The 26,981-nt window shown below is 38.0% G+C and overlaps 1 protein-coding gene across 3 annotated transcripts in view; it reads right to left on the reverse strand.

Moving 5' to 3' along the window:
- The window catches only part of LOC132202199 (GATA-binding factor C-like), a 57,949-nt gene that overhangs the window by 6,329 nt on the left and 24,639 nt on the right, over window positions 1–26,981 (reverse strand). For 2 of the 3 annotated variants that reach the window (XM_059628967.1, XM_059628965.1), the window contains exon 5: window positions 14,179–14,313. In XM_059628967.1, coding sequence (XP_059484950.1) covers window positions 14,179–14,313 — 135 coding nt within the window. The remainder of the gene's footprint in view (window positions 1–14,178; window positions 14,314–26,981) is intronic. The other variant, XM_059628966.1, reaches the window with a different exon arrangement.

Consider the following 26,981-nt stretch of genomic DNA (forward strand, 5'->3'; position numbering starts at 1 on the left):
TTTGACCACCGGCTAATGAGCAAATTTCTGTGTATCTTTTTTTGGAAATTAAAATTCATAATGAATTTTTTTATTGATTTGGAAGTATTGGAAGGAATTAACTCACTGATGCCAACAAATCAGCGTGGAGAAGCGGATTGCCAGCGAGTTTCTGTCAAGTCACCGCGCGCTTGTGATTTCCAGAGCCAACAATAGAGGCCAAATTGGTGCTTCAATAGGCTCTTTCACGAGCTCTTAGCGAGACAAATTGTTAAATAAGTAAAGCAGTTGTGTGTGTTACTTGTTCGTCTCTACCCTTTAAATTTAGTGTTTGAGCGAGCGCGGTCATGTACTTAAGGCTCATAATTAATGACCTTACCGAGGGAACGTGCACGGTGGTTTTTTTTAAGATCTCTTTGAGGAGAATATTAATATTATTGGAAAGAAGGATGCTGAGAAAAAGGCGTTCGCGCGCCACACAGGCCGGAAAAAGAGATTTATTTGCGAGTTGAAAAAGCACGAAATGATTGATAACTGAATGGGCAAATTACGAGCTCGTAAAAACCATTGCAAATAAAATCTCCGCGCCTCGTGAAAAGGCCATTTCACTGACGAGCCAAAAATATGTTGACCCCGCGGAGCTCATTTGCGCACCCAAACTATTCAATTAATTTTCACACACTTGCTTGTAGTTTGAAGAAATATTTTTAAGATAATCTCCAAAGATAAAAACACGGCTTTGACTTGCAAAGAATTTAACATACACTTTGCTTATTATTTCCATTTAATTATATTTTAAATGTGTTTTATTTTAGAATTTAATACCACCCTCGTGACCCTTGATGGAACTTTTTGATCTCACTTTACTTAATTCTTATATGCATCACGAAAGGATATAAAAAGTTGATTCAGGCTTCTCACTCTCAACTCTCGGTGTGCTTATTTAAGGATTAAGAATGCCTGAGAGAGCGATTGATATTTTCGTGCTCGATCAAATTTAGCCGTAATAAAAAGTGACGCAGGCAACCCGATTTTATTGAAAAGAATTTTTCCTCCGAACATGCGCCGTCAAGACAGAGAGAACGACACAATGCCCCGTGTGCAATATAATACCCATCTCCCTTGCTTTTTCCATTTACAAATTCAGTTCACAGCCGGCGTCGGGAGGAAAAAATGCCTCTGGTGCACGCAACTCGCAGTGACAGATTTTCTGTGACGCAAGATTATTTTCGGCGCCTTTGATATCGGCAGCCAAGCGAACTTTTTAATATTGTAGGTGCGCGCCGGCCGCCTCCTCAGCAGCTCTCACAAAAAGCAGCATATCAAACGCGACACACTCGCAAACGCCTCTTTCTCTCTCTCGCCAAAAGGGCTTCTGTCCGCGGCAAACACCGAGACTTGAGAACGTTCCGTGACCGCGGAAAAGCACCTCGAGGCAAATCGATGCCCCGAAAACCCGAAAAATGGCTCGCGGCGCTTTTCTGATATACACGCTCTTGGCTCGCGTTCAAAGGTGTGAAAGGAAAACGACGGCTAAGGGGCTGCACGTTGAATATTTATTTTATAGTTGTTTACCAGTTTATATTGTAATATTGGCGGTCGCGCCAACGGAATACCAATCGGGCGCAATAGCCCCGAATTTCGCTCAGGCATTTCAAGGCAGCTTCCTGGCACCCACAGAGAGCAAAAGTGATTATTTTTATATATTTTTTTGCAGCGACAATGAATTGTAAACTAAAAAATGTAATAAGTCAAAAGGTTAATAATTGTTCATCATAATTATATTAAATAATTAATTTAATTCATTTCAAATGTGTTGGAATTTTTTTTATTAAAAACTGCCTTTCGATTGTTTCATAGATTATTAATTTAATCAATCAACCCACAAATATTTGAAGGCTGAAGAAATTTATTCATTGGAAAAAAGAACGGTCTTTTTTGAAAAGGTGTCAAAATCACGCTATGCAGCTCTCCCATCTGTGGGGAAAATTCCGGGGCACAATATAAACTTTACAATGGTCTGAATGCGGCAATAAAACGGCTGCGCGCGGCCGTAATTCTGTTATTGTAAGCTCTCTGTGATTTAATTTGACTGGAAGGCATCAATACGTTGAGAGCGCACAAAAGTCTGCACTCCACGCGCGTTTTCCTTGTGTGGGTTGTTTTGGCCGAGAAGGCGCACACATTATATGGGCACCTTACAAAGCATGCTGAATTTATTAAACTTTTATGGCCTCTCGCTCGGCCCTAATGGCTCGCCTTTTAAATCCTTTTTTACAATGCTCTGGCTCGAAAGATTTCGGGCAATTTGTTTACAATGCGTACAAATTCATCACCTCTCCTGCGAACAACAAACGCCGCAACTTATTCAGCACAAAAAGGTTTCCATTTTGCTGCAAATCTATTTAAAAAAATACTAATTTTTTAGTGATATATTTGTTAGAAATCAAATAATTTGGGGAAATAAAAATTATATAACGCAAAGAAGAAATATGGAAATGAGCATTTTTAAATTTTTTTCATTAATTAAAAGATGGAATAAGTAAGAGCAAATAAGGAACGCCGCATCAAAGGTTGTGAAGAATCTGGATTTAGGCCCCTTTTCCTTGTCAGCAGCCAAGTCAAATTTTCTGTTTGAACAAACCCAAATTGAATTTTCTCACCCGATTAAACTTCAAAAATAGAAAAGTCAAGCGGGCAAGCCGCAGCAGTCGAACCGACAACAAAAGCTGCTGCTACTTTTCTGATATTATTCCTCTCTTCATTATTGTGTATCAAAATATTTCTATATTTACACAAAAGAGGAGCATCTCGAGGAGGGAACCAGCTAAAGATTGCTGCTGGAAAACCGCACAGCACGCGGGGCCTATATATTTTCTGTGAAAATATTTTTATTTGTTGTGATGGGCGCACAAAGGCATGGAAGAAGAAAAACCCCTCATCTTTTTACCATACATGTTTTAATATTTAACAAAAGATCGAGCGGCAGGTAGATTTTTTCCCGCCGCTCTCTCACACAATAAAAGAGAACCACTTCTTCTTCTTTTTCTGGCCAAATGAATTATTACCTAACGTGTTATTATTATTGATGGCTATATGTTTATGAAAGAGAGCAAAAGATAGGAGATCCGCCCCTGTGCCGGGAAAAGTTATTAATTCAATAAATTATACAAAGCCTTTCAATCAGCCCCGCGTTGGGACGAGCGAGAGAGACGACGAGCGTTTAACTTAATTATTATTTTTATGGCCGTGTTAACATTTTATATAATCCACACACGGACGGCGCTCTCGTTGGCTGAGCCCGACGACGTGGGAGATTCAATCTGTTCTTGGTCGATTTTCAGCGCATTTCGTCTCATTATACGTCTCTCTGCACGCCGAGAGGCCAATTAGACTAAATAAAAATGCTGTCGGCCGAGTTCATTAATAAGGGAGAGAATCGAGAAGAAGTCGTTTTGTTGTTGTTTGTTGTTTCTCCGTGTTGTAAATAAATAAAATAGCAGCCCTGCTCTTTCTCTCTCTTTGATATATAAAATAAATAAAGAGAGAGGAAGAGTTGTGCATGGCGTCGTCAAAACCGGAGCACGGTGTAAAAACTCATTATAATTGTAAATCGCAGCAGGCCCCTTGGAATCATTTGAATAATCGTCATTAGCGCTTCTGCTTACTAAACAAGTATAGCAGGACACATTGGTTTTTTTTTGGTTTACAATAAATTTTATTTTACTATTATTTTGTTTTTATTATAATCTATAATATAATTTACGACTGCAATTCAGTATTTAAAATATTTTTAAAAGTTTAACACTTTATATAATTATTAAATTGTTATTTTACTTTAGAGTGTCAAGTGAAAGCAAGAAAAATGTTATCAATCATCAACATAAAATTAATTCTCAACCATTTGATAAAATATATGTAAGTCGCAGTTCATTAATTTAAATTAATTATAAATGAAAATAAAATTTCAGAGGTTCAAAAAGTGCTGATGATTACCAATAATATATATAAATTAATTATGAATATTCATAGACATTCAATTCAGAATCTACTAATTACTTGTTAATGATAAAATTTCTGATGACAATTCAATCAATAATTGTCAAATGTGTTGCGGATGGAAATAGAGAAAACAACAATTTCTTTGCTAAATTTTAAATTTCTAAACATTCATAACTATCTCAACCCATTGCTATCGATTGAATCGTGTGTCTTGTGATTTTATAGTTGGGTGTCCGTTTGCTCGACCGAAGCGGCAGTGGCGAGTCGATATATATTAATTCTTTATTTCTGGACGTATGTGTGTTTATAAAAAATACAAAACTCACACTATTTACGTCATGTTAACATTCTAAAGGTGGGCACCATTATACGCGGCGCAAACGGCCGGGGCTCATTATTTCGAACACTCGTGGTCGCGATTCCTCGCTCGAGATCTCTCTCGAGCGCAGAGAGCAGAGGAGCAGCAGTTTATCCTGTCAAAATGCCCAGCCCTCGTGTTATTAGAGAAATAATAGCAATAAGGAGCAGCGGATTTAGCCTGCCTGCCTGCAAGCTTTCGATATAAAAATGCTGCTGGTCGACCGAGACCGGCTGTGTCGACCACTCACACACACACTCACTCACAGGCAGGCAGAGAAGAAGAAGGAATTGAAAAGTTGTAGTCGTTTAAACAAAATTCGTGTTACGACATTTGTTACATTTGGCGTGATTTAGTGGAGGAAATTTAAATGTTTTTTGCTGCCTGGCCAAGGGACATGGTCACACATTAAATTCCGAGACGAGAGGGGCCTCTTCTCGGTGGCACATCACTAAATTTTCACCGTAATATGCCCAAGCTTGAGGACGGACCAGTATATACGTGAGACCGTCGGATTTCTTGGAAATTGGAAAAGAAGAAGAGGCTTTATTTATTTAGGGCGGACGCAGCTATTTTAATAGGGGATCCTGCACAATAAGGAAAGTATCAAATTGATTGCTTTTGGGATGAAATCAGTAAAATTCTATAAAATCCAGCTGATTAATACAAATTTTTGTGGTAATTTTGACATTATGACAATTTGTGCAGGTCTGAAAAATTTCAAAATAATAATTTTTTTAATAAATAATTGCATTATTAAATATAAGAATTAATAATTTAAATTTGAGAAGAACGATTTTACGCATTTTTAACAGTTTGGAAGAAAATTTATTTCCTGATCACAGAGGCAGCAATTTTGCAGGCCCACGCCAAAATTGGGCAGCAAATAAATTAAATTGGCACGGTCATGTGTACGCGCGGGGAGAAGAAGTGGTGACCGGCGTAAAACAATGCCGGACGAAATCACGTGTAGGATGCACATTCCGAGAATATACACCGGCCGTTTTATAAGCAAAAGGTCTCCGGAGGTTAAATAGTTTCGAGCTCGGTACCGCAGACCGTCGAACGGCAGCAGCAGGCGTACTTTTACTTGTTCGCAGATAGTGAGTGTATTTGCCGTGTCTCATTTGAATAAACACATTTTATTGAAACACCAATGGTCATTGTTCGTCGCGCGGCGTCATCTCTGCGTTTTATTCGGCCGCAATTAAGCATTTTTCCCTCCGCGAATTTCGCATAATGGTGCGCGCCGCTACATTCCTCGGGTCGCGATTTATCACTATTGTAACAAGATATGCGCCTTTTTTCTCTCTCTGCTCCGTGAGCCATTCTTTTCGCGGTGTGCACAAATAAAAAAGCAATAAAATTCACCAGGCGGGCAGCAAAAAAATTTTCTCAGCCAGAGAAGTGTGCAACGGAATTTCTCTTCTTATTTCAGCATTTTTTTCCACTCAACGGTCAAATAATTTTAAGTGAAATGCGGCAGATTTACGAGCTGAGGCTATCTATTAATTTCGATCGGGCGCACGTTATGAATAAAAAAGAAAAGTAAAAAAAAAAAAACAAAAGTGGGGTGGTGTTTCATGCACTCCGCGTGGCACCAGATTGGCACACAGTTGCGAGTTGTTTCTCTTTTCCTTTTTTTTTCTCTCTCTCTCTTCAGCTCTTTCTCGGCGTGGTATATAAATTTATTTTTCAGCGCAAAGAAATAAATAAATTTACTGCCAAAACTGATAAGGAAGAGAGAGCAGCAGCAACGTCTGGCCGCGAACCAAGAAAATAACACACCAGATTTTGATCTTATTTCAATGATGTTTCTAAAAACAACTCAAAACAAAGTGCCATACATCACCAGAGAGCAGCTCTTGCACGGGGGGCTGCTTTTCTCTCAGATATATAAGTTCGCTATCGCGACTTATCTGCGTTGCGCTCGAGAGAGGAAAGATATAGCAAATGACCATTCTTGAGATGAGAGGGATTTGTCTCAAAGAGAGAGAAAAAGTAGTTGCTTCTGGCAGGAAAAAAGATTGGTGGCAGCCACCCGGTCAGGGACGCACGTGAGCAGAAAATCATCACAAAAATTCAATGTTCGGTGTGATTTTTTTTTAATTAGATAAGAAAAGAAACAATTTGAATAATGAAAATTGGAAAACAGGCCAAATTTGAAGGTAAATGAAACTGTTTATTTTTTTTAACAACGGTATGATTATCATTCCAAGCAGATTTTGCAAGTTAGAAATAAATAAATTTAATTTTTATTTCCTTTTGAAATTCTTTGACATTTTTCTTTTAATTTGTAAGTCCAAAACTTGAATGAATTAAAAATTGTTTGCTGATTGATAAATATTTTTTTTTCAATACACAAACTAAGCTTGTGGTTCACCTTTGCTCAAATATTTTTTAGTCCTTTCTTTGTGCATTCCAGTTTCAATGGCTGCCGCGATAAGAACAACAAAGAATCAAATTATTCAAATCCCCAGCTCGGAGGACAAGTGGCGGATCATTTAAATGGTCTTATACATGATATTGTTGACACTGTTTGCCGTGGCAGTGTCTCTCTTGCGCGCCGAGGATATTAATATCAGATCCGGCCGGCAGATTAATCAGGGTGATAATATTCATCACCGCCGCGCGTTGTCCCGCGAGAGCGCCAAGATGGATCTGATTTTCCCGGTGGCGGCTCCGAACAAAATAAAAAGGCACGCATTCCCCTGCTGGTGATAGATTGTGCACATGTGATCATTAGGAGGTGTCATTTTTCATTGTTTATTGCCCATCCATCCTGCAACCCTCCCTCTCTGAAGCTGCTGGGGGAAAATAATATATCCATCTGCATATTTGTTCAAGCCGCAGAAAAGAGAGAGTTAATAATATTTGGCGCTTAATGACCCCAAACTAAACGCTCGCCGCAGTAATTACTCTTCTTAAAGGGTTCCATTATTGCAAGTCGCGGCTAATGTGTTGTTTCGGTTTTGCGTCGCTGAGCGTCACGCCGCGCCGAAAATAGAATAAAAAAATTTGATTTACAACCGCAATTTGTATCTGCTGCTTTTTGTTTTCGCATTATTTTTTTCCTTTTGACACCAAGAAACACTTTTCGCGGTTATTATTATTAATTAATTTTGGCCGAAAACGCTCTCTGCGTGAGAGCCATTCATCAAAATATACTCCTTTTTTCCTAGCTCAATGCTGACTTTCTTTTTTTTTATATACCATTACTTCAAAATTCACTCTTCCATCAGCACGTATATAATTTCCAATTTTCTCACACGCCGTATAGTCAATTTCGAAAAGCCTGACGACTAATTCCACCCAAAATTGCCTCCCGCGTTTCCAATTTGCCTCTTCCTCCTCTCAGAAAAACGGCAGCTTCCTCTCTGCGCGCAGCGCAATTTAAATATTTAAACAAGTTTTTTTTTTGTTAATATAATAAGGCCTCCGCGCTTCAACCGACTCACACAAGAGCTCTGCATTATGGGCTGACTGCTTTCGAGAAAATTTAATTCCAGTAGTCAGCTGTGAAAAATGATTGACATTTAAATTAACTGTGACTCCTCTGCGCCGGAGAAAAGGGTGACCGAAAAAAGCAATTACCGCGCGCGCACCGCCAGCAGAAGCAGTTCGGAGAGATTTCAGGCTCGTCCGCCGCAGCCCAACAGCGGCACCACACCCCGTCACATTTAATTGAAAAGAGGGCATTTCGCTTTGGGTCCGCTGCACGTTTGACGCAAATTCCACCATAATAACGCGACTACTGTATGTGATGCAAATTGTATGACTCACATACGAGCGCTTTGCTTTCATCTGAATAAAAATCAGGAATAATTTTTTATACTGGCAAGTGCATATTGAAATATGATTATTTCGAATACATTACTTGATATTACTTTGTGAATGGGAAATGGAGAGTATTTTTTTAGGAACTTAAACATAGGGTAACTCTGTGTTCACAATTAATTTTATTATTATAAATTTTAGTTTCTTACTTCTTATTATCATTACTTTTAAATTTCCTTTATATTATTATATAATATCTGTCGTTTAATTCTTTATTTTTACAATGCAAATGAACGCATTGAGGAAAATGAACTACTATTTGAGGAGGCAGTTGGAAGTTTTATCTGATACTTGGTAATTCAATTAAATAGACACGCAGATATTATTTATATGCATTTAAAGAAATTGTAAATTAAAGAAAAATGATACGAATTACGATAATTATTAATATATAAAAAATACAATATTTAATGACTGCTTTTTAAAAAAAATGTATATATATGTATACGATTTATTCCGAAATTTAAAAAAATTAAGATAAACTATTTAAAAACAAAATAAATTTATAATCATTATATAAATTTTAAGTCTCTATGCACATGTACATATGTGCCGAGCGCACACGTTGACCCTTCGCTTCGCTTGGATTGCCTGCTAACTTGTGGGATGATGTGTCGCATAATAAAACAGCGGCATCTTCAATGATCATAATAATGCAGCGTGAGTAGTGTTGGTATACATGGCGACGTCAAGGTTAAATTTATGCCTTTCAAAACGCAAATGTATGTGTGCGCGCCGAGAGAATTCACGTGCGCAGGCAGCGGTGCGCGAGCCAGTTTTGTATATTATATTTATTTCTTTTGATTTTATTGAAAAACACTTTGCCCGATCGAATCCGTGATGCAGCCTTTTCTTATTTCATTAAATACATCATATTAAACAGTGTAATAAAATATGAAAGCGACGCTTTTATTCACGGGGCGCGCGAGCGAGCGCCGCGGCCATTGAAATTTGAGCGCGCGGTGATTTATCGGCGGCGAACGAAATCGCGCCGTGTTATTGCGGCGTGTTGCTGCTGGAAATCCGATAAATCCTCCTTGCCGGAGAGTTGCTTGCCATCGGTGTTATGCAGCACGAAATATTATTGAATGTGAACACGGCGAGCGCGGGACTTTCTTTCTGAATGAGACGCGGACACGGAAAATTAATGGGTTCGCCAAAAAACTGTACTTTGTAAATTTGCATACAGAATTTATTTTAATAATAAAAAAAAAATTCTTACGAGGACAACATATTTTAGTTTTTTTTTTTTTACAGAGGAAAACGATTTAAACATGAATTTTCATAAGATATTTTATTTGTTAATTTATTGTTATGCATTTTCTTTTTGTTCTGGCCTGTAAGATAAAGATGGCCCTGGTGCAATTTTTGTGTGTGGAAAAACGCATGAAAAGCAGAAATAAAATCCAGGCCCGTGTCTCCTGCTCTTGTTTCAGATCATTAAACTTTGGTGACCCGTCGTTCATTATGTGCTGGGGGATGCTTTTCTTAGCGCTTTGTGTGCATTCGGGGATAAAAACAGTTTTCTGATGTATCGTTGATATCACAAGAGAGGGAGGAAGAGAAGAATCAGCTTTGTTGTCGCCGTCTCTCTGCGACTATGTTGTTGTTGGTTTCTGTGTTTTTGCACTTTGTGCCGCTTCCTTTACACGACAAATACATTTGTATCGGATTCACAACAATGAAATGAAATTCCTCCAGAAAGAAAACATACGAATACGAATCCCCGCCTGCTCTTCGACTCTAATGACCCGCTATCGTCACCGGATACTTGCAAACATACAAACTCCTCTGTATATAATTATATAGAAGATCCGTCAGCAAGCACAGCGCGCTAATTGCCTGCGTATAAATGAAATAACACAATCCGCCGCCGTCGTGCACAATTATGAGAAATTTGCATGTGTTGGCGCGAGAGTGCTCGCGCTGAATATAATTGCCCGCGCCCGGCTTCATAGGCAACCAGCCCGACCAAACGCAAATTACTGTAATTACGGCAGTCGCTCTCTCTACTTAGTTTGCAAAGTCACCCTTAATGGCGTGGGACTGCGCGCGCGAACAGAAACTAGCTGTATTATTTATTGTGTATCGTCTTGTGCAACCGACACCGAGCTGCAGACTTGATGCTTATCAGCCCCGCAGTATAAAATTCAAGAGTATTGCGTTTAATTGCGCCCTTTGCTTTATGACCGCGGGTGCAATTGCACTTGTTTCAAACGCAGCACTCTAATGAGAACTCCCGACAGCTATAAAAGGCTAAACCCATAAAGTTCATTAGCTTCAAATTGCTCCAAATTTACAGCAATGATAATTTTTTTTAAGAATGAGGAATTAATTTTGTTTAGCTTTTTAATTTATTTTATTTTGATGTAAAAAATTAATTACTTTGATGCGAGATGGAAATGAAGAGATCGAGCTAAAAATTATTTTTATTCAAAGACTAACGATACCAGTTTCGGCCACAGTCTTTGACCCTATTTCATGAACAAAGGAAAAAAAGCAAAATTGGAAAAACATTTAAAACAATTAGTTAAATTGTTTTCAAATTTGTTGGTTTTTTAGATTTTGAATTTTTTCTTCTTAAAATGTTTTTTTTTTCAATACTGCGCTGATATTTTGAATTTTTTCTTGCTCATGAAATATATAGGGTTGGAGACCGTGACCGAAACTGGTAGAGTCGTTTTGAATGTGAATAAAACCAAATTTTCACGAGTAAAATCCCGATCTCTTCATTTCCGTGATCATCTTCTTGAGTGCCAACTTCTTCAATCAAATTTGATGTAAGATGTTGTCATAATTCAAATGGATAATTAATATAAATAAAGATTTTGAAGTATATTTTTATCCATTTTCTTTTATTCTATTATTTTTCCTCTTTTTAACAATTGCATTCAATTTGGTTGCTGATGGAAGATCAACATAAAAGGAACCCATGATTATTTCAGAGCCGACTTTCTAGATCGCAATCCTGATTTTATTTATGCATGATTTTGTTGAAACCATTTGAAGAATTTCACGTCGGCCAGCTGCGTCGTGACAAAACGGGGTGCTCTGTTTGAGAGAATTGCAAATAATGACCGTCGGCACCGTCGCAGACCGCCGACCGCGAGAACATTACCGGTGCCGCGCGCCCGGGACCATGAACAACCGGGACAAATTGTCGGCGCGAACCTTTGCAGCCCCCGTGCGGCGTCGAAAACAGCCAAGAGGACGAAAATCACGCGGCGGCCGATGGTAATCAGCGAAACGGTTAAAGTCGCTGCTCAAAATAAACCAGCTCCATTACACACTTTGTGCAGCCAGATGCGAGAGTGATAATGAAATAATTTGGTCGCTCGCTCGCTAGATTCTAGAGATCTGAAGGGAGAGCTCGTGGAGCGAGAGAGCAATTAGGAGCTTAGCCAGACGAGCCGCTAACAAATGAGGCATAACTCGAGTGATGACGCGATATCAAAGTCCAAATGAAACGTGCAGACAGCTGAAATTAAGCAGCCACATGCACGCACACTCTCTCTCTGATGCCGCCCGAAAAGCGGAGAAAAAATTTATATTAATTCATGTTCGCAAGTTGGACCACACGCAGAAATTCTGTGTCCATTAATTAATTAATTGGGCCTGGTGCTGCTGAAAGGAAGCTCTGTTCGCGACGGCTGCGCGAGCGGCTTCTAAAGAAGGGGCTGATTAATTTCGCCACAACTCTGTGAGAAATGGAGAGGCCGACTAATGTGAGTGGAATTTATTTGTGACGTCTGTAATAATTTTTCCTCTTTACTCTGCATAATTAGGAATAAAAACTACTATTTTTTTAATTATTAACGTCAAATTGTTTAATTAATAATAATAAATGTCTCTGAATATTTAGGTAAAGTTTAAATTATATAACATTATTTCATCAATTAAAATATTATTCTATTTTATTAGGTTAATAATAGTTAGTGTTTCACTTTTTTGATCAACAGAAACACTATTAAAAATTAATCTTTATGATTTTAAAATACTGTTTTCACTCCAATAGATTATATTTAAAATTAAATTTCAATTGAATTTTCATTCTTCACATGACTGCTTTTTTACCTCTTGCAATAGCCTGAGCTTGAATTTTGTTTATAAATTCAAACTTCTCTCCCTTGGCGCATCCCATAAATTTCATCCCCATAAATAACCTCTCTTATACGGAAAAGCGAGCACGGTGACATTCTATACGCGGCTCATATAAAAAATGGGAAAAATGCCGCAGCAGCATTTCATCCGCCTCTTAAGTAAGTGATATTTCTCGTGGCACACAATACATGTGGGCTTCACCTTTGCTCCGCGGCACAATGCACACGCAACTGTGTATCATTATTACCTTCGTTTTTTCCACGCATTTGATCGCAGCGGAGAGCGCGCAAAAAGGATACTCTCTATTATATATCCCGGCCGGTCCCCAATTGAGGCAGAGAGAGAGGGACACTTTTAGTGAAACTGCGGGAGCTCTTTCAACTCGAAATTACACTGTTTGGTTTTCCTTTCTTCGCTATTATTTGGCAACAAAAACAGCTTTATTGTCGCACGCAGGGGGCTGCTCAGGAGCACGGAGACACCCCCAACGTCCCTATTCAGGAATGTTTGCGTTGCATTTTAATAAATACTGCAGAGAGGAGCACTCGAGCTCTTTTATCAGAGTTAAATGTTCCGTTACATACGCACGGAAATTTATATGGGCTGTTAATATTCGGCAGGTCGTTTTGTTCGCTGTAAATTAAAAGCTACGGTCCGCGACTTTCTTTATACACACTTAACCCCCTCGGAAGAAGGAAAAAAAGGGGCTACTCCACGTTAAAAGTTAGAGGAACTTTTCGGTTTTAAACGTGCGGCTGTTAGATTCTGCGTGGAAAATTGCTATTACGCCATCAACGGCGGCGGAGAATCATTAAATCCAAGCGGCGGCACGCCACCCTCTCTCTTTCTCCCCAACTTATTAGAACAGCTTTCTTGAGAAGGATAGGAAATTGCTCGCCTTCCGTTTTCTCAGCTCCTATAACACTGCCGCTTTTTGCTCATTTAGCCCCCTCACTCTGTGGAAAAGTTACTTCTTTTCCGATGCCTTTTGCTTTTCTTTTTTTTTCGTCTCTCGCCGGCGGAAAAAGGTAAAAGCAAGGGGATGGTGCGGAGGAGCGAATTTTATTATTGCAATAATAATCCGGCTGTTGGGAACGCTTTTCCTCGGGGCTATTTGGCACGTAGTTTTAACATAATCGAGCCGCACCACTGCTGCTGCTGCTGCTGGAGAGGCTGTTAAATAAAGGAAGAGAAAAATGCGCCCACTGACATCATGGGAAAATTTACACTTGTGGTTTTTAGAGCGCAGGGTTGGCTCTCTCTCGCGCGCGTCGGGAAACTTTTGTTTCCTCAGCAAGATTTCCGAGCTGATAGCGGCCAAGTGATGGGGCCGAGATATATGGCGCGCCCTGTGCAACCAGCCCTCGAAAACAAACGGGCAAAAGTCGCCGAAAGCGAAAATCGCCGACGGAGGGAAAATCGGGAGAGAACTAAATGTAACAGGGGAGAGAGAGAAATGAAAGCGAGATGTCATGAGGACAATTTAGTGACGGGAAAAATGAAATAAAAAAGAATTAAAAGAAGCTACTGAATAACCTGGGAGGTAGGCAACCGATGCGTTTGTGCTGCACGGAAGACGTGACGGTTGCATATAAACGTTGAAAGATTTTGTGGAAAATAACAAGAAAAATACTGTGTCTTATAAAATGAAATTTTCAAATTTTAACTGATTTAATGTAAAAAATGAAGATGATGAATTATCTAAGAGCTTCATCAGCCGAAAATTTCCTCCGATATTATTGCTACACTTTAAATTTAAAACAGTAAACATATTTAAGATACAAATAACAATCATGATACAACAACTATATCTTAAATAAATTTTTTCAATTCAAATTTGATCGGATTTTTCTTTTTTTGTGTGGGAATAGTTGAAATTTTAGAAAAAACTTTGTACTTACATTGTGAAGTTTGTAGTAGAGTCCACAAGCGTTGCAGACAGGCTCTCCATTCTGGTTGCGCCTCCAAAGGGTGGTCATGGTGGTTTTGCAATTGGCACACGAGGTGCCAGCCCGCCTGGCAGCACTCTGCAAGCACCACACGGACAGAAGACCAGTCAGTCATCTTATAGCTCACAAATGTCAACAAAGAGAATTTCGCAAATCGCGGTGCTACTTTAAATACTCCTCAAACAATTTATTATTCTCCCCGCTCATTAAAAACACAGACTTATGGCGGCGGCAAATTAAATTTTCCTCGGAAACGAGTTTCGCTGCTGGTGAAAAGCAGCGGGCAATAAATAACTCTCGCCGTGCTCGTTAAAGTGGAATGTACTGTTTTTTTTCTTATTCGCGAAAGTGGCGTTTTTTGCAGCAAAAAAGAAGTGCATCCGAGTGACAGCTCAATTTAAAAGAGGCGCGCGCGTGTGTGCGCCGCAATTATATTCTCGCCGCGGTGAAAAATGGAAAAATCCGAAATGAGGAGAGTTTGTTTTGTTGTGTTTGAGATAGAGACAAGATATCGCAGTGTTTATTCCGAATCATGCTCCGTAATGGCGGCGGCCGAGGGAAAGCTCTTTCTCTGCTCTTCGGTCGGCGGAGCGGAATTTCTTTACAACGCTCTGCGGGCTAGTATATTCAATAGGTAGGCAAGGGGCTGCTGCGGCGCACAATGAAATCAGCTGTCAAACTCGACTGGCTGTGTTATCAGTAACTGCTATCACGATCCAATTACCAACACAATGGCACTGCCATAAGCTAACCCCTCCGCGCGCACCCCGTCCCACCCCTTGCCAGCCGCCCCGGGCGAGCGAGCGAGCGAACGACGAGCCAGCCAGCCAAGTTTGTTCGCCAAGGGTCGTCTTCTTATCGCACGCCCCTATCTCGGCTGATAATCAATATTTTTTTTTATCCTACTAAATGAATTGTGGCGAAAAATGAAATAAAAAATTAGTACAAGCGCCTCGTCCATATGTTTGAATTGCTCATCAGAGCCGTTTGACAGTTTTGTACTGAAGAGTAGCACGCGGGGGCAAATTAGTTGGTGAATTAGTAATAGGCGGCCGCCGTGTGCCGCCGAGTTTTGTGCTCGTCATCGGAGAGTGCCGCCGAAAGCACACACAGGCGGCCATGATGCTTATCTCTTGCGTTTTATCGCGTATTGAAATCTCCTATTTCATACTTGGTGGCGTAGAAAATGGGCAGCAGATGTGGACGCCTGATTCAAAAATAATATGCGCGTAGATGTTGAGTAATAGGAAGTTGAAACAATTATTTATTGATGTTTGAATCTCATGTAAATATCCAACATGGATTTTTTTACTCTCAAATAATCATATATCATAAAACATAAAAAAAGTGAAGTGTACTTTTCTGAAAGAAACAATAGTTGAAGAATAAATGATGGATTATTGTGGAATTAATTTTTTGTAAGTTTCCAATATTCATAATTGAACAATTCTCTGTGACTATAACGTCGAAATCAAGTTTAAGCATAAGCAAGTCAGAGTTATCTATGTATATAGAGCCTGATGAAGTTCAGACAAAATTTATACGCAAAATAATTAAGAAAATATTTTATATTAAAAGTGTTTATAGATTTCAAATAGATTTAATAAACATATTATTTATATTTAAAAAAGAAAATAAAAATTATATTAAAAATAATTTATATTCATTTATAAAAAAAAATTAAAACATTGTTAATTTTAATTTAAAAATATTTAATAACGTATAATAAAAAAAAAGAGTTTATGTTATTTATACAGTTTAGAATATTTGATAATTTTTTTTCTACAGAAAACCAAATATTGGAAAATCATGTTTGATGTGTGCAACTTTATATATACCCTTGCACGTTTTTGTTTGTGTTGCGCCCGGATTTATGAATATGATGAAAAATTCCAAGGTTGTTGGTATATAAGTTTTTAAAATGTGTGCAAAATTTATACCGCGTGGCGCGACATAATAAATTCATCGCGGCCGCGGAGTTTTGAGAAAAAGCTCCTTCAACAGAGACACACACACACATGTTCGCAGCCTGTAGCTAGGATTTTCGCGTTACGGACGCATTTTATCGTGTACATAAATTGTCGAGTTTAAATCTCTCTGTGTATGAGCGGCGAGGGACACACACTACTTCAAACAAACGAGCCGCATATAAGATTTTGTGTAAATATTATTTACCGCTCGCTCCATGGCTGCGTGCGCGAATGCGCGCGCGGTATCAAATACGCTCTTCACGTTCACCAACGTGATATTATTTTCTCCGCCGCTGCATGATACATTATTATTATATTTTCCATCTTGTAAATCACGGGAGCAGAAAAAAGGCAGAGAAGAAGAAGAAGGTCTCTCTGTTTGTTTTCGGAGATGGCACGTTTTCACCTTAAAATAACCCGCGTCGAGACTTATCTGCCTCGGAAATCTACGATTCTCAATCCTTATCCCGGCTCCATCTCTTTTTTTATTATTTCGTCTCTGTTGCTATCCGAAATTAAGAGGACTCAATAAAACTGACACACGCGGATTTCAGCCGCGATAAATTTCCAGCCATGTTTGCACATCATCAGACTGCGCCGAACATAAATTTCAGAAAAAATTAAACAACTTTGAATATAAAAAATCCAAACAATTTATTTTTATTTTCTTTCGGTGGATCCGATAGATGAGTGTTTTGTTAACTGAAGGTAATTAGCTGCATTTTAATTTTTTTTCTTTACAAGCGGACAGAGCCGGGGGTCACAGAAAGGCGAGCGGCACGCCAGCACACACAAGGGAAATTTATTAATAACGTATTTTTGCTTCTGGAGGCGAAATTAATAAATAACATTTATATATAATTCAGGAGCGGATAGAGTGTCTTGATCGCGGCCCCTCCTTTTATTAATGGCCCGGCCGGAGAGTGAACGAGCGAGATCATTTGTAAGAAGACTCCTTAGTCATTGCGTTCGTAATTAACTCATCTCTCTCTCCACAGCAGCCCGACCGCATTTCGGTTCACTTAATTACGATCAATTAGATTCAAACAGTGCCTCCTTTCTTTTCTATTATGCCCGGCGTGTTGTGACATCACCTCAAAAAGATGATGCGTTTCGGAATTTGGTATGGGCCGCAGCTCGAAGCGTCTAACTTTTCCCCAAGTGGCGAATTTCTCGGATTTTTGCCGAGTTCTTTTCGGATGTTTTAATCTCGGGTTGCGATCTGCACGTGTCACCAGAAACGCGCAGAAGTGCCTGACATTGTACACAATGGGCCCAAGAAGCCGCCAGATTTCGTGCTTTAAGCACCGCAGCGAGCACACGCCATTATGCACGAGAGGAATAAACTGGCGGATTTTATTGTGAGTCACATTTATGCCGGTGACAAATTTTATTGGTGGCGAAAATTCCACGCCGGGTTTTGTGTTTCTGTGCTGGTTGCGTGCGTTCACTCACTTGAGAAAGTTACAAATCAAGGCAGAGATTTAAAAAATAAAATCTTTTTTGCTGGGAAATAATTTGCCGAGTGGAATTGTTTGGAATTTGAGCTTAGAATAATCTATGATAAAATTTATAATAAAATTTGATTATAAACCATTGTTATATAAATTGTTAATTTAATACACCTAGAAAATATATAAAAACTATTTTGTCATGGTAATAATTTATATTATTTAACATTGTTTCATTTTAATTTTTAGACATAAATTTTTTTAGTAAATTATTTTTATTAAAAGTATTAAATAATAAATAATAATATATAAAGACGTAAGACTGAGTATTGAAATGTGTATTACGAAAAATAAATTTCTATCCATGGTGCAATTTTTCAGCTATGATATTCATATTGACATTGCTTACATAATTATATAGAAAAATAAATTATAGAGAATATCAACTATTTATATTTTATTTTTAATTGTCTCCAATCGTTTGAATGCTCAAGAAAATTTTAGATTATTATTATATTTAATAATTATAAGAAAATAAGATTTTTGCTTTATAGATATAATTTATAATAATTGTTCGCGTTTGCTGCGTCACCCACTTGAAGTAACACCGGTGGCGCAATTAGCCTAGAAGCGCAGCTCATAAATAATTTGAATAATCATTGGGGAAATGGTGTTTGAGTTGGTGCGAGATGAGGTTGACAGACAAGTGAGTAAACACTCATTCACAGCCGCCATAGTATTAAAAGTGTGTGTGTATAGAGCTCTCATTCTGTGGGCGGACGGAAAAGCGAGAGGAAGAAGAAAGAGACGACAAACTGCTGCCGTTGCTTTTCTCCATAACTCGATTCTTATCAGCGAAACATCACTCCTTGTTATTATAAAAGGTTATCTTTTGTATACACCCTTTAATGTCTCGTTCAAAACCGACTTTGTGCACTCGTATAGTTTTCTGCCCTTTTCCCAAAGACGACGGTGTTCATCTCGAACTCTCGTCTTGCTTTAATTTCATTTTCCTCCGCCTCCACCTCTCTACTGCCATTGTCGAAATCTAATTTCAAGTGCGGTAGCTCTCTTTGAATTAAAAATAAATAAATAATTTCACCTTCATATTTTATTCATAAGCAGCGTGTTATTTGTCATCGGGAGGTGTGGCCGACGCGTCACTTTTCTTCCTCCAAACAGTCAAAATAATTTTAATTGGATTTCTTTTCGTTTTTTGGTGTCATACAAAAAAGGCGTTAACCCCGAAAAAGAAATTCCACGGTTTTCGGACTCGTATAATCGATTTCCGATTAATAATTTATTCAAATCAGTGCGTTGTAAACTCGCATGGGGCAGATGTTGAGATTCTTGTAACATTTTTTGAATTCTTCATTCGGCAGCAGCCGCGGGTGAAACTGCTTTTATGCGCATAAAATCACTCTGCACGCGATATCGGTAAGGTCCGTGGAGAGACGTTTGGTCGAAAAAGCCTCTTATAAAACCGAATTATGTCTCGCGGGCATCACTCCGGACCGACGGATGAGAAAAAGAAAGACGCGGGGAATAATAAAGGATTACGAGAGAGCGCACAAGGCAAAGCAGGTTTTTTTCCTTCAGCCGCATACAACATAAAAAGGCATCAAAAAATCGCCTCTCCCTCTCGATAATATTTTAATATACGAATTATATATTTAAAAATGATGCGAAAAGAGTTAGAATTATGATGCTCCTTGAAAATTCAGCTTTTATATTTTTTAAAATACAACATCTTCATTAATGGGCCGCTAAAATCAATATTTTGACCAAGAGCGTAATGAGAGTTGTAAATCATTAATTATAATAAAGTGGTCGCCGCCGCTTATAAATATTGTGAGCAGGTAAGGGTCGTTAAAATAAAAGAGGTGCGCATAAAATCTGCCGGGCATTGAGACATTAGCACCGCAGAAGCTGTTAGTCATAATTTTTTCCCCACTAACCTTTGACATAAAACGCTGATATTTGTGGGACGCCCGCATGAAAATTGACAATTTAATGTGCGCATTAGCGACCGGGCGTTTGTGTTCGGCTCCGTAATATGAAATATGTAATAATCTGCTGCACGAGAGCAGCTTTTGCTCGCGGAGCTACCGCTGCGTGAAAATTTAAAACTGGTCCTTTTTGCCCGTCACACTTTGGCAGCAGCAATTTCCATTTGCTATATTCAGAGAGCACCATAGATATTATTATATAGCATAGGGAGTGGCTGCTGTATTTTTACTGCTGCAACGTGTTACACATTGAGTGGCCCACTTACATTTCCCATCAATATTTTATTGTTTGAGGCCATTAGATTCAAAGTTCAAAAAGCATGAAAAACATTTTGTTACTTTGAAAAAATTATGCAAGGCCCTTTTGAATTACGAAAATATGCTGAATTAATATTTTCAGTTTATATTTAATAATTATTAAATTTAATTTTTATTCTCCTTGCAATGAGAGATCCTCATGGTTTAAATTTTCTCATGAAATTCACCTCAAGTGTTAGCTTTCAATTTATAATTATTATAATTTAATTAAAATTCCAACAATTTTTTCATTTTATATTTTTGCAAAGCGCAATATCAAATTTCCTCTGTGCTCCAGAATCCGACACGTAGCTGACTGGGCTGCTCGATCTTCTCTCCGAAAAGTGCTCTGCGGCACAGCAGTAATTCAGGGCGATAATCCCATTATATTGAATAATTCACAACACGGTCTTGAGTTAGAACCCCTGTGGTGCGCGGTCGAGCTTGTGTAGAATTAAATCCAACACGCTGTCCTGCGCGCATTCGTACACAAACGGTAGCACCGCCGTATAAATAAAATGAAACGAAAAAAAATTATACAAAATAATATTATACGGTCTGGACGTATTTAATGTTGACCGAGAGCAATGAGACTTATATTTATGTCCGGCGTTTTCAGCTCGTGCAACGTGAAAATAAAAACGTCAGGGTGGGACTTGCAGACTTTGAGAAATAGAGAGGCGTGCTCTGAAAAATCTGGACGTGGATTAGTCTCTTGTATTTTTACATTTTTAAATTGTTCAATACTAATTTGTCTCCATTTACAAATTTAGTTTGTGCGTAAAAAATAATCCAGATTAGTCAGAAAATTGAAATACTTCATGAATTGTTTTGAAATAATAGAAAATTTTAATGAAGCAATAATTTTCAACTTAATTTTGCCTCAATTTCTTGGCGCTAAATATTTGCGTCTCTCTCTTTTCTTGGTTGGTTTATCAGAAGCCCGAGAGAGAGTATGAAATATGACGTAACGCAGGGTGGGTCTCAATTAAAATTAATTTATTAACACCCATACACGGCTGCTGAGAGCAAAAACCTGCAAGTGCGCGGCCGCCGCTCCGCATGCAATAATTTACGCATTGCGCTGGTCAAAACCCAACACGGTCGCACCGGAGGAATTTCAATTATTATATTGAAGCCGTGCACCGGATGTTGGCAGCATTTTGAAAATTTTCCAGCACACACACGTGAAAATTAAAAATGTTCTCTGTCTGTTGTGCAGTGTCGTGCTCACAGACTTGACGTGCAGAAGGAACTGTGCCGCTTTTTAGTGACAGTGATCGATTGAGCAAAGCCTTATTTACGAACATGCGACCCGAGCATAATTGTATTTGCCGCAATCGACTGCGTTTGAATGCCGAGCCGCAGCCAGCCAGCGCGAGCAATTAGTTGATGCTTTATAAGCTTATTAGGCGTAAAAAGATTAAAAATGACGATTATCGGTGCTGCGGATTATATTTTGCCTCAATAAGTGAAGCGAGAGATCCTCTCTGCCAGGCTTAATTGCGATCAGCGGACAATCAAGACGCCGACTGGGATGTGTCATTGAGACTTCAATCACTGGTGATAAATGTTGGGTGATTTGTTTCATTACGGCATGATTTATCCAACAAGAAATGCAATTATTTAATTTTTACCTCTTTAATAGTAGAAAAAAACGTATCCCTAAGTGATTTCTTATCATTGTGTTCATTTGCACTTTTCATCATATTTATTTTCTTTTTCCGGGTATTCATTAAAATATCAAATTAATCTTTAGAGAGGATAATACTCTACAGGATATCGAGAGCAGCCTAAATATGTCAGTCTTCTAATTTTACCATGCGTAAATCGCGAACATGAATTTAAATATAAAAAAGTGTGTTTTAATTTTTTTATTAAATATGAAAACCAAATAACAATGTATAACTATGTTTCCAAATTAAGTAGGTAAAACAATAATAATAGTTTAAATGCAATAAATATAACAAATAAAATGAAAATAAAATTATGATTAAAACAAATGTTATGTATAAAATTTAAAATTAATAAAATAAAAACTTTTAACAAGGAAGTGCAATACAAAAATTAAATTTTCGCTGCTCAAAAACGCGTTCACCGTTAGTATCTGGGCATTTATTTCTCCCAGCTGGGTTCTCTCATACTTGATCAATTGCTCGACGCTGCGCAGCAATAAATAATGAATGTGTAACTCGTGCTGCCACTGCGCCAGCAACAATAATTTAATGCACCACGCGAGAAGAGGTGCCCTTCTGCAGTCAGAGGTTAATGAAAAGAGGCGCGCGAAAAAGCAGCACCTGCACGCACTAATTAGGCCCTCCATGCAATAAAGACGGACTTTGAATTGAATTGAATATTTACGATATTCGATTTAATTGCACCGCGGCCCGAGCTCTCCTTGATTTTTATTGCATCATTTTCGGGGGCAATAAATAGAGACGAGAGAGAGACAATGCGCGCACCTAAAGCCATAATTTAGTGTATTCCTCATCGAATCGGACATAAAATAGCCCTTTTATATGCAAGAAAGCCAGCCCTGCCGCAACTCGTATCAAGTGGGGAATTATTTTCTCCGCTTTCTGCTCTCTTCGACGATTTATTCCTCGAGCCATAAAACATCTCTCCGCGCAAGAGAGTCTCTCGGTGTGTACGCTGCTCCCATAACATTTTTATGATCTTACACGAAAATATTTTCCTCGGCGTTTTTTCACAGGCGCACCAGAGAGGAAACGAAATGCTTAAAAACAATGTCAACCCGCGCGATGAGCACAATAACTTTTGTCTCGAATTGGGACGGGGATGAGAGAGGACGTGTTAAGGTAAAAATGTGCGGGAAATCTCATTAAAAACAAAAAGAAGAAGAAGAGGGGCTCAGCTTTTTTACAACACCTTCCAGGCAGACATTTACATATTAAATTTATAGCTGCGCCGTCTTTATACGAATCTCAACCTTAAACGTTCCCTCGCTTCCCCTTTCCTTGTAATAAGAGGCAATGTGTTGTCGCTGAGGGTGACCAGGGTGGGACGGAAAGAGGGAGAAGAAGGTACCGTTAAAAGTTAAATCGCAGGGTTTGAATTAATTGATTCGTCAGAATTTGAATGGAGTTAAATGTATATAAATTTTTTTTTAATAAATATTTATTACAAATTTGTGAAAATTACGCGTTATCTGCTCTCAAATTTAGGTAGTTTTCAATAATATTTTTGATATTTGTATTTGGACGAGGAATTTCATTTTTGTACACCGTTAAACTAAAATGAAACTAATCCTAGCTTTTTTGAAACATAATTATTTTGTTTTTTACTCTCAAATAATCATATATCATAACACATTAATAAATTGAAGTTTTCTTTTCGTAAAGTATCTCAAGAGTTGAAGAACAATCGATAGATTTTTCTTTTCAATTAAACTTGTTAATTATTTATATCCAATATTGAACAATTCTCCACGAGCAGCATCGAAAAACCTCTGAAAAGCTGGAAGTTAGGTTGCAATAAATTTAAAATTTCATGGAGGTCACATATTATTTATACACAAAATTATTTGGAAAATATTTTATTATTTAGAAGTTTTATAGATTTTAAATAAATTTAATAAACAAATTAGGCATATATTGAAAAAAACAAAGTTTACAATAAATAATTTAAATGGATTTAAAAAAAATAATAAATCTTTATTAATTTATATTTAATGTAATAAATAATTATGACATAAACTTATTTTGCAACTAACCTTAGCTTTTTTGAAATGGTTATTTTGTTTTCAATTCCAAAGAGGAGATTAATAAAATTTTAAACGTCAAAACCATATTTTAATAAAATGGCCCCTGGCTGTTTCCTGATTTCAATAGGCCACGCAGGAAGCAGGAAAATTTATATAAAATAGCCAAACTTTCAATTTAGCACTGGTTCTAATTTTCTCCAAACGCCAATTTATGGCCTATGTGAACTGGTCCATGAAATTTACGTTATAATTCAAAAGGTCTGTTTGGTGCCCATAAATCCAATTAAGCAAGCGCCGCTCTAGTCACCACTTCTCATTCGATTTCTCGGGAGAACAGCTATAGGCGCTCTCGTTATTTTAAAAGAGTGACGACAATATGAGCGTCGTTTCTTCCGAGAATCTCCGTCATCAATTGCGACGGCCGCGGGTTGTGCATCCTATTTATTTATTTAGCCGTAATATCCACGTGCATTATATCATTCATTGTTCTGCGCTTTGTGTTCTTCTCTCTCTCTCTCTCTCAGCTGTATTATTGCGAATGCATCACGCTAATAAATATGATTTAGAGAACACACTACTGTACACATGTCATTATGCAAATATATGAATGTTGTTGCCGCTGCACGCTGGTACATATAGAGGCGCGCGGTGAATTACAATACACTCTGTTACAGTTCCTATTTAAGAGCAATACACACACAACGCCCACCACAAATAAATTATTTATCATATTATATACCGCAGAGGGTATGTAGAAAATAAAAGCTTTGCATTATTATTATTATTATTTTCAAACGGCAGTTTGAGTTACGACGCGATAGAATACAAAGTTCGGTTTCATCATCGCCTAGAGACCCTTTTGCGCACCTTTTACTTTTGAGCTCTCTTTGAATCAAACATTTTCAGTGGAAATCATAAAATGCTGTCAAAAACCAATCGCTGTATAGTTTGGAGCGACGGAGCCAGGTTGTTTCTTTCTCGCCGTAACAAACAAGTGAAGAAACTGGTCTTGGTATATATAAAATAAAAGGGCTATTGAAAGTATAACAACAAATCCGCTGATGGCCACGACACACTCAAAAGCATGCACATATTACGGCCGGCGAGAGAGATATAAAAGGAGAGTCTTCGGCCGGCGCGGAAAATAAAAATATTATTAATGTTGGTAGTTGGTAATTAAAAAGACAGGTTATAATGGTGCGCGCTGTGCTGCAGCATCAACAAGCAGGCTTATAAAATAGCCTACCTTCTGCCCGTGTGTGTAGTTAAGCTGTTAAATATTATTTTTTATTAACGAGATGCTCGCGGGACGTATTTGAAGCTGCGGCGAGTGTGTCGAGGGAGCTCAACGCGGCAATAATCATTTCAAAATTTATTTTTTAAGCGATTTTAATCGAGTGAGAAATCTTGTTTATTAAGATGTTATCAGGTCGTGTTATCTGTGCTGACGAGGAGATGCAAATTAAATGCGTGCACAGGCTTGTTTAATCGACATTTTATAGCCTGAAATCTTTTTTTTTTTTTTTAATAACTATCAGCGATTTTTTATTTGAGAGCTTAAAAAAAATATTTTTTTAATATTCTTTTATGTCGATTCAACTTTCTCACTTTCCATGCATTTAAAACATTAATTATTTATTGTGAAAAATCCTCAATTTTGTATGTAGTTTTTTGTAGTTCAAATGAATAAATTTTCATTTAATATAAACCAAAAATATTCATTTAAAATTGAGTTCAATCACTTCATTCTCAAAATCGAAGAAAAGCAATAACAATAAATTTGGAGTTTTACTAATCAAGAAACGAGAACACCACGCCCAAGTCAGCTGTTAGCAGGACCAGTCTGCAGATTTTCATTGTGGGTACAGTTATGTGCGCCAGCTCAATTTTTATGTATACATCCTCGTCGCACTCTAACTCGGCAGCGCAAAAACTAACAAATTGACAATTCGGGACGCCTTATCGATCGTGAAAATCAGAGAGAGCGGCAAAATGCACCTGTGACGGGCGTAATTACAAATAATGATGGAGTATTTGTTTACAAGTGCAATCGCCGGATAAATCTGCCTGCTGACGTATACGTTCATTAACTTCGCTGCTGATCGATCAGCTATTTTTTCGCCGTTTTTTGGCCCGCACGCCGGAAAATCACGAGGAAAGGTAGATTTCTTTTGTGTGTGGAAGGACAGCAAAAATCGGTTGTGTGGAGAAAGAGAGAAGGGAGGGAGATATCAACAATGGCCTTGATTGTGCGTTGCTGCATTGTGAATGTGGCTTTCATTATATTGTTATCACTAATCAAGAGTCGTGCTACCAAATTTCTGATCACCACTCGGTGATAAAAAGAAAGCCGTACGGTAACTCAATCAGCCAATTTGTGGGTTGCCAAGAAATGGAGAAAATATAATTATCGGAACGAATCAATTGTTTTTTGATCACATTATATAGATATAAATTGAGGAAACGGGGTCTTGTTCAAGAATTATAAGGAATAAAATACAGAAGAAAAAATATTGTAGTGGCATAAATTTAAAATTAAAATGGCAAGCAATGTTTTATATTCCTCGGTGTTTTGTTAAGTAATTCAAAATTGCAAAAAAAAATATCCGCTCAACAATTTTAGCTGTGGGTGAATGACAAAAATTGACAAAAAAAAATATATTATATAAAAAAATAAACAAAAATGGGAAGAAAGTAAAGTCATTTTTATCATTTTTATATTTACAATTTTTTACTTAAATTCTTTTACTTACTTTTTTTCAAATTAAAATTTAACTTAGCGCTATCAATTAAATTAGGAAATAGAGAAGCGGCGTTTTCGTATTCTTATATAAGAATTTTGAGGTTGCCCCATAAAAATATCAAATTTCTGTGTAATATATCTGATTTTGTGAGGTACGTCACGTTTAATCACCACACTTTCACCCTTTCATCAAGTTTCGGACACGCAGGCAAAATTGTAAAAATAATAGCCGTCAAATTCCCAGCATCTCTCAGGGCACAGCTGATGCCAATAACAGTAATGAGATGTGGCGCTGCGATCATTAAGTGCCACATTCTGTGCTCTTGGGCGCTGATACCAGTCATTAAACAGTCATGATTACCCCTGCTTGCTCTCTCTCCTCCGAAAAAGCACATGTGAAAATTGAGGCGCTGTTGGTAATAAATGAAATCATCCGCGCCGCGCGCACCGAACAATTCAATACGTCGTGTTTGTTTACCAGAGAGAAGAGCAAACCCATTGTGTGTTATTTCGAGAGATGGAACGTTGCGGGTCACAGGGTCAGCCTCGTTGGTGCTGTAA

The sequence above is a fragment of the Neocloeon triangulifer genome, unplaced genomic scaffold (assembly GCF_031216515.1).
Source record: "Neocloeon triangulifer isolate White Clay Creek 2 clone unplaced genomic scaffold, ASM3121651v1 ptg000015l, whole genome shotgun sequence".
In the NCBI taxonomy this organism is placed as follows: domain Eukaryota; kingdom Metazoa; phylum Arthropoda; class Insecta; order Ephemeroptera; family Baetidae; genus Neocloeon; species Neocloeon triangulifer.